Source organism: Oncorhynchus masou, chromosome 13 (assembly GCF_036934945.1).
Source record: "Oncorhynchus masou masou isolate Uvic2021 chromosome 13, UVic_Omas_1.1, whole genome shotgun sequence".
NCBI classification, from domain to species: Eukaryota; Metazoa; Chordata; class Actinopteri; order Salmoniformes; family Salmonidae; genus Oncorhynchus; species Oncorhynchus masou.
The window spans coordinates 23311060-23320174 of record NC_088224.1 but is presented as its reverse complement, the minus strand read 5'-3'; the positions used below and the strand labels follow the sequence as shown (position 1 = coordinate 23320174).

Genomic DNA, 9115 nt, shown 5'->3' with positions numbered 1-9115 from the left:
CTCAATGTATTTTTCTAATTATGACATGTTGATGGATTTCAAGCACAGACTTAAATTTATCTCTAAGTGCCTTTGCAGTACATTAGTGACTACATTGATTGTGACTACTACTAATTTGATCGTTGTAGCTGTAACGGCGTTCTTCGTTTGTCGCAAGTCGGACCGAAATGCAGCTTGTAGGTTACTCATGTTTATTAGTGAAACAAACAAACGAACTATACATGAAATAACTAATAAATACAAAACAACAAACGGAACGTGAAACCTATTACAGCCTGACTGGTGAAACTAACACAGAGACAGGAACAAACAGCCACGAAATACAAAGCGAAACCCAGGCTACCTAAATACGGTTCCCAATCAGAGACAACGAGAATCACCTGACTCTGATTGAGAACCGCCTCAGGCAGCCAAACCTAAGTAACACACACCCCTAATCAGCTACAATCCCAATAACTAAAAAAACCCACTAAGAATACAACAAACAATAAACCCATGTCACACCCTGGCCTGACTAACTAATAAACTAAAATACTAAGACCAAGGCGTGACAGTAGCCTTCAATTGTCCAATTAACAACCAACCATATTAGCAAACTTATTTCATTTCAAACTTGACATTTCTCTAGTATAGGCGACTTATCGTAATGAACGATATCAGCAAAATGCCTGCGATAAGTGATCAGTATGGTCGGTGTCGATAATTGTCAGTTCATCGTCCCAGCTCTAACTGTGACAAATGTTTTGGATATAAAAAGGAATAATAAATGGTATCTGAGAGAATAGAGAAATGTGTTGCTCATTTGTTGTTCAAACATTGTTTCAACAAGATGGTTATTTTCACAACATGTGGCCATCACAAAAAAAAAAAAATTAAATCCACTTATCGGTAGGTGTCATTCTGTCAGCAAGACGCATACATTAATTCAGGCGACAAGAATGTGTTGACTCAATGACAATCGCCAAATGTCATTACACTTTTTGGTATTTTTTAACAGATGCTTTTTTCCATTAATCAAACGGCACGAGTGCATGGAATTATTTGAGTGGACAAACATGTGAAGGTAGCCTATTTTAAGTTATGTTTGACAGTAGCTAGGTTTCCATCCAACTGGAGAGATTTCGTTTTCCCACCAGTGGTGTTTTTCACTTAAGTTCTCATATACCGAATAAAAATCTAAAGTTCAATGTGTTTCCATCGCATTTTCAACTCTACCGATAGTTTTATCACAAAAACTGTTGCGTTAAATAGCAAATGTGCCTACTCTGGTCTGGTGTCATGCGCTCGAGCCAACAGCTCGCAGATACAGTGCGGGTAGGCTAGTCTACATGACAAATTGATTAAATTAATTGGGGGGGGGGGGGGGGGAACTATCTACACACAATACCCCATAATGACAGAAAATACAGGTTTAGATTTTTTTTCAAAATATTTTTATTTATTTATGCAGTATATCAAATTTACAGAAGTATTCAGACCCTTTACTCAGTACTTTGTTGAAGCACCTTTGGCAGCGATTACAGCATTGAGACTTCATGGGTATAACACTACAAGCTTGGCACACCTGTATTTGGGGAGCTTCTCCCATTCTTCTCTGCAAATCCTCTCAGGCTGTGTGAGGTTGGATGGGGAGTGACACTGCACAGCTATTTTCAGGTCTTTCCAGAGATGTTAGATTGGGTTCAAGTCCAGGCTCTGGCTGGCCCACTCAAGTACATTCAGAGACTTGTCCCGAAGTCACTCCTGCGTAGTCTTGGCTGTGTGCTTAGGGTCATTGTCCTGTTAGAAGGTGAACCTTCGCCCCAGTGTGAGGTCCAGAGCGCTCTAGAGCAGGTTTTCATCAAGGATCTCTTTGTTCTTTGCTCCGTTCATCTTTCCCTCGATCCTGTCTTATCTCCCAGTCCCTGAAAAACATCCCCACAGCATGATGCTGCCAGCACGCTTCACCATGGGGATGGTGCCAGGTTTCCTCCAGAGGTGACGGTTGGCATTCAGGCCAAAAAGTTCAATCTTCGTTTCATCAGACCAGAGAATCTTGTTTATCATGGTCAAGAGTTCTTTAGGTGCCTTTTGGCTAACTCCAAGCAGACTGTCATGTGACTTTTACTGAGGAATGGCTTCCAACTGACCACTTTACCATAAAGGCCTGACTGGTGGATTGCTGCAGAGATGGTTGTCCTTCTGGAAGGTTCTCCCATCTCCACAGAGGAACTCTGGAGCTCTGTCAGTGACCATCGGGTTCTTGGTCATCTCCCTGACCAAGGCCCTTCTCCCCCGATTGCTCAGTTTGGCCGGACAGCCAGGTATAGGAAGAGTCTTGGTGGTTCCAAACGTCTTCCATTTAAGAATGATGGAAGCCACTGTGTTCTTGGGGACCTTCAATGCTACAGAATTATTTTGGTACCCTCCCCCAGATCTGTGCCTCAACACAATCATGTCTCGGAGCTCTACGGACAATTCCTTCCACCTCATGGTTTTTTGCTCTGACATGCAGTCAACTGTGGGACCTTAAATAGACAGGCGTGTGCCTTTCCAAATCATGTCCAATCAATTGAATTTACCACAGGTGTTCTCCAATCTAGTTGTTGACACATCGAAAGGACGATCAATGGAAACAGGATGTACCTGAGCTCAAATTTCAAGTCTCATGGCTAAGGGTTTTAAATTTTATTTTTATTTTTTAATTACATTTGCAAACATTTTTAAAAACCTGTTTTCGCTTTGTCATTATGGGGTAGTGTGTGTAGCTTGATGAGGGAAACAAATGTAATACATTTTAGAATAAGGCTGTAACTTAACAAAATGTGAAAAGTCAAGGGTTCTGAATACTTTCCGAATGTACTGTAAGTTATTTCATCTGTAGCCTAATAAAAATGCACATTTTCCCCAAGTCGTAGTTGGAGGACCACACACCATAACATCCCGTGACTCCAAGTTTACTTCGATATGGGTTATCATATAAATATTTGCGCATAAAGGCGTTTCCATCACCATTTCTCACAAAATTAATTTTACAGACATAAAAAGATCACTTTGTCTAGCGTATTTTGCTTTGTCGACATTTGGAAAGTTGACCGACAAATTAATATGTGGACACCTATAAGTACCTAGGTGTCTGGCTAGACTGTAAACTCTCCTTCCAGACTCATATCAAACATCTCCAATCGAAAATCAAATCAAGAGTTGGCTTTCTATTCCGCAACAAAGCCTCCTTCACTCACGCCGCCAAACTTACCCTAGTAAAACTGACTATCCTACCGATCCTCGACTTCGGCGATGTCATCTACAAAATTGCTTCCAACACTCTACTCAGCAAACTGGATGCAGTTTATCACAGTGCCATCTGTTTTGTCACTAAAGCACCTTATACCACCCACCACTGCGACTTGTATGCTCTAGTCGGCTGGCCCACGCTACATATTCGTCGCCAGACCCACTGGCTCCAGGTCATCTACAAGTCCATGCTAGGTAAAGCTCCGCCTTATCTCAGTTCACTGGTCACGATGGCAACACCCATCCGTAGCACGCGCTCCAGCAGGTGTATCTCACTGATCATCCCTAAAGCAAACACCTCATTTGGCCGCCTTTCGTTCCAGTACTCTGCTGCCTGTGACTGGAACGAATTGCAAAAATCCCTGAAGTTGGAGAGTTTTATCTCCCTCACCAACTTCAAACATGTGCTATCTGAGCAGCTAACCGATCGCTGCAGCTGTACATAGTCTATTGGTAAATAGCCCACCCATTTTCACCTACCTCATCCCCACACTGTTTTTATTTATTTACTTTTCTGCTCTTTTGCACACCAGTATCTCTACCTGTACATGACCATCTGATCATTTATCACTCCAGTGCTAATCTGCAAAATTGTAATTATTCGCCTACCTCCTCATGCCTTTTGCACACAATGTATATAGACTCCCCTTTTTTGTACTGTGTTATTGACTTGTTAATTGTTTACTCCATGTGTAACTCTGTGTTGTCTGTTCACACTGCTATGCTTTATCTTGGCCAGGTCGCAGTTGCAAATGAGAACTTGTTCTCAACTAGCCTACCTGGTTAAATAAAGGTGAAATAAAAAAAAATAAAAAAATGCTCTGTTTCCATAAGGCCAGTCATGACATTTTTTGCCCGACATGTACTTTACCCCCATAAAAAGGTTGGATGGAAACATGGTTAATTAATAAGATGAAAACATCATGACTGGTTGTGTTAATGAGAAATTAAAAAGATAAATGTTTGTTTTTTTACCATTTAACAGATGGCTTTAGGCTACTATTAGGCCCATAAAAATGTATAGGTTCCATGAAAAAGAAATAGAATGTCACAGTATATTTCAAAAATCAAACCAAACAAACAGTAATCTTCTCTCAAAAGGTGATTTATAGACAATCTCAGGTCCATTTTTGACCAACAGGCAGACATTTTATACAGGATGATTTAAGGTAAATAGACAAACACAGATCCATGACCAAATGAAAAGACTAGGTTTTACATGTTTCCAAACTGACAGGAAACAAAATGAGAGAAAAACGGTCCGTCACCAAGCAGTAAAGGTACAGTTTCAGAATAAGATGTCCATCCCGCCATTTGGTGTTTCAGAGTGAGAGGGAATTCAGCGCTTCAAGTCTCCGACCCAAACGTGAAGTGACAAAGAAAGTTCCAACCAGCCTAAAATATATGGGCCATATAGAAATTGTTGAGGGAAAGATTGCATCCACTTCCGTGGTGACAGCTGGGAGTCACATGACCATTGTGGGAGGAGGTGATTGGGTAGGTCAGGGTTGTCCTCAGCCCCACAGCAGACTGGAAGAGAGAAAACAAGGTCAGAGGTTACATTTGTCTTAATGGCATGGCCAGAGATGGTAGAGAAAGCAAGACACCCCACTCCCTCATCTAGGGGGTGCCACAGGGTGAGACATCTCACTGGCAATTTTCTTCCGGCCGGGACAGGTGGGCACAATAAGTAGAGCAGAGCCAGCTATTCCCTCTCTCGCGTGAGCATGCCAGATATTACTGAGGAACCATGAGATCAGGCAGGAAAAGCATGCTCACACGTGAGTAGAAACGGCCACTTAGACAGGAACCATGACCATTCCATTGAAAGAAAAACAGCCTGAGTAAACAATCTTATTTATGGTATTGCTACCTATTCCCTATATAAATGCACTACTTTGACCAGAACCATTGGCACACTATTCCTTATGTATTTAACTACTTTGACCAGCGTCATGATACCGTATTCAAATCAAACTTTGTCACGCACCAAATACAACAAGTGTAGACCTTACCGTGAAATGCTTACATACAACCGCTTAACCAACAGTGCAGTTCAAGAAAAGTTAAGAACATATTTACCAAATAAACTAATGTAATATAACACAAAGTAGAACAATAACGAGGCGAACATAAAAGGAATTAAGCTCGTCTGGTAGGCTTGAGTCACTGGGCAGCTCGCGTCTGGGTTTCCCTTTGTAGTCCGTAATAGTTTTCAAATCCTGCCACATCCGACGAGTGTCGGAGCCGGTGTAATAGGATTCAATCTTAATCTTGCATTGACGTTTTGCTTGTTTGATGGTTTGCAACATTATGTACAAAATAAGTTACAAACAAAAACAAACCAAATAGCACAACTGGTTACGGCATGTAAAACGTCAGCCAACTTAACATTCTCTGTATCAGATGACCAAACCAAAAACAGACAGACACACACAGAGATGGACCGACAGACACAGAGATGGACCGACAGACACAGCACACCTCAGGATGTTGGGCTCGGGCATACCAGGATCCCCCCCTCGTGCGAAACCTGTACATCAAAAACAAAAGAGAGCAGAGATGAAGAAAAGCAAATCATTGTAGAAACATTAATTGCACTCCCGAGCTTCGTTTTTCAAAGCCTGCGTAATGTGACGTCTGTTTTATTGGAAACCGCTCTGATACGAACAATCTCAAACACAAGTGATGTAGTTATCTAGCATCAGTAGCGTGTTCCTGAGAAGAGGTGAACATGCCTGTTGCGTGACCAGCTCTTGACGTGTCATAACATTCCGAACTGCAGCTTCAGACGGACAGCTTTGGGATTTCCCCACCCCTCTCTCTCTCCCCCGTCTCTTCGTCCGCCCCAATCTCTCCCTCACGTTTCCCCGCGCTCTTATCCCTTTTAACCAGCAGTTCTCCCTGTGGTCCAATAAAGATGTCTGGGAAGGCAAGTGAATGTTGGAACTGACTACCCTAATAGCTAAGACATATTGCAAAGGTGAACGGCTAAAAGCTGTGGGTGTCGACGAATGGTGGAGATTAAACATCTAGAATCTTCTGGAAATTAACTGATTATGACAGCCAATCTTCTGGTCAGAAGCGATAGGACAGCCACCCGCTGCTTCTGACTGTTCAGGGTTGGGTAAATTGTAGGCGTTAGAGACTAAACACGTCAGGGTTGGGGTCAGTTCTAATTTAAGTCAGTCAATTCAGGAAGTAAACTGAAATTCCAATTCAATAATTGAAAAAAATTGGCTTCTCAATAAACCAGAAATTGAGAAAATATTATTCCAATGTTTTTCTATTAGTTCATTTCAAAATTCCAATCACTTCCTGCATTGATCGACTTCAATTCAAACTGACCCCAACCCTGGTGTTGAGTCTCCAACACCTACTATTGGACCTGAGAGAGGGGGAGGGGAATAGAAAATAGCAGCAATGCTCTATGAATTAACTCATAAGTCACATTTCTGTTTCTGCAACACTTCATTCACTCATGCTAGAACATTGCATCAACGTCCTCATTCCTGACACATGCAGACATTCTGGGTTTCCCCATCACTTTCTCTGAAGATAGTTAGCGTATGTGTGTGTGTGTACTGTGTAGCCATGCCAGCTTGTGGCACTCAGGGTTTCCCCAGTGTAATTATCTCCCTCCCAGAGAAGCTGTAACTATTTCCTTCCTACCCTGGAGCTAAATGTAACTACTGATCAGGTACCGAAACTGGCAGGGTCCTCCGTGGCCTACCCTGGGCTAGCTGTGGTTAGCATTAACATTAGCCCAGCCAGTAGCAGGTTGATGACAATAGCAATCTGCACTGGTCTATGAATACAGGTCATGATGCACGCACACACTAACCCTCAGTTAGCACATAGAGTGACACATACTTGTAAAGTAGGGATGCAGTTAGAGGGAGAGGGGTAGAAAGTGAGAAGGCAGTAGGAGAGGTTGAAGAAGGAAAGAAGTAGAGAGGTGTTGCTGGACAGAAGGCAGAAAGTCGGGCTCACAGTCTCATGAGGTAGCCCTGCTTGTGATTTAAAAATCAGTCTCACCTGCGACCCAAGAAGGAATTTCCTATTGGGTTAACACAGCGTTTCTCAAACTTGGTCCAGGGGACCCCATCGAGTGAACATTTTGTTTTCTCCCCTAGCACTACACCACTGATTCAAATAAAGGTAAACCCATTTTAATTCAATCACTTTTTGAAGGCCTCTTTTGAACTTCACCAAACCTTCCATACCCATTGTAGAAGCGCTCATAAAGTGACTTTGGACCGGAATGCCAAAACATTTGAGAGATAAAGGGGCTGAAAGTTGACCCGTTTTGCATACCCCACCATACCATAAGAGATCCATGTCATCACTGGAAAAGATAGATGGTTGTCAAAGCATTTTATAGGTTCTGGGGGGGAAAAAAGCATATTTTGTTATATAAAATTGACCATTCTCCTTTGACATTCAACATCGATTCATTTAAAAGGTCACTGGTGTACCAGCTAAATTGCAGTGGTCTGAAGGTATGTCAATTATATAAGTCTATTTTATGATTGAAATGACACCTACCCTGTATTCAAGAGCATGTTGTGTCTCAACTGGCACAACACAAAAACCTCAAATGATGTGAACTAGGGTCTAAGTAACAACAATATGCTAATATGAAAAAATCTGAGTTTACACGTTTTTACATTATTGACGTTAAAAGGTTTTAAAATGACTATAATAAAATAGTTTGACAACACTAAGTTTTTAAATGATAAACGCAACAGTTTATATTTTCGAGTGATGAAGACAGATTTCTCACGGTATGGTGGGGTATGAGGGGTTTGAGCCCCTTTCATCTCCTGAATGTTTTGCCCTTCACGAACCTCTTCAATGGGCAAATGTATCGAAAGTTGTTTAAATCTAAAGGGATGCTGTCAAAAAGTTATTGTATTCAAATAGATTTCCCCATAGTCAACTCAAAGTTTCGATTATTTGTATCAGCTCTGTAGTGCTAGGGTAAAAGTTTGGGAAACGCTGGGCTTATGGTTAAGACGTTGGTTTCTCCCGTGGGAGATCTCACCCGAGAAACACGCAAAGCCGCACAAACACACCGACCAACACCAGGAGTCCCAAACGTGTGTTTTGCCTAATTTTAGTTAAATAGCTTCCCTTGACAGCTGGGGTGTTCCTGCGGGAGCTAATTCAGGAAATGTCTCACTTGCTTCGTTTCCCCATTCACACCACTGGCTATGATCACCGACCACTGTGAGCTAGCTGTGGTTTAGCTGTTATATGACAGAGTCCCCATGTCACACTATGGCCACAAATCTCCATACATTTTCGGACGTTGTTAAACTAACCGAAATTGGGAAAAACAGAGCTGATAATGCAATTCCAAATGCATGCAGTGGTCACGTTACACAAACGAGGTTCCCCTAACTTGAATTTGTTAATCATAAACAAATCTCAACCTTGCAACATACCACAACAGTACAAATACTGTCACTTGGACATATCCCCCTACCCGAACCGCTATCACTCAAAGCTAACCGACTTGCTACATACTGACCAAGGTAGAGCACCGTGGGGATGAAACCCCAGCGGATGACGAACTGTCCGGCCTGAAACACCGTCTGCAGCCGCTGCTTGGTCTCTTTGCTGAGCTTCGCCATGGTAGCTAGTTGGTTCACTGGTTCTGGTTCTGAAGGTCGTGAAAAAGAGGAAACCGAAGCATTGCCGTAAAGCGTGGCACGTGGTTTAGATTTTTTTGCGATAGTTGATTCAATCAGATATCAGATATATGACGAGCGCCACTTTGTGGACGCAATAGGAAATGTTAATCTGCGCCAACCGTAGCAAACTCATACTTAAATCA

At 42.2% G+C, this 9115-nt stretch overlaps 1 protein-coding gene across 1 annotated transcript; it reads right to left on the bottom strand.

The window, feature by feature from the left end:
* Positions 1-4360: 4360 nt before the first annotated feature.
* Positions 4361-8984, bottom strand: tomm7 (translocase of outer mitochondrial membrane 7 homolog (yeast)). Its single transcript, XM_064983215.1, has 3 exons — positions 8810-8984; positions 5758-5806; positions 4361-4803 (listed from the first exon to the last, which is right to left on the bottom strand). Exons 1-3 carry the CDS (start codon positions 8910-8912, stop codon positions 4788-4790), a joined length of 168 nt encoding a protein of 55 aa, XP_064839287.1. The 5' UTR covers positions 8913-8984; the 3' UTR covers positions 4361-4787.
* Between the last annotated feature and the right edge of the window lie 131 nt (positions 8985-9115).

Coding starts and splice junctions, on each gene's coding strand:
- tomm7 (XM_064983215.1), bottom strand. CDS start 8,912: ATGGCGAAGCTCAGCAAAGAGACCAAGCAGCGGCTGCAGACGGTGTTT. Junction 5,807..8,809: donor CCCCACGGTGCTCTACCTTG/GTCAGTATGTAG, acceptor TTTGATGTACAG/GTTTCGCACGAGGGGGGGAT.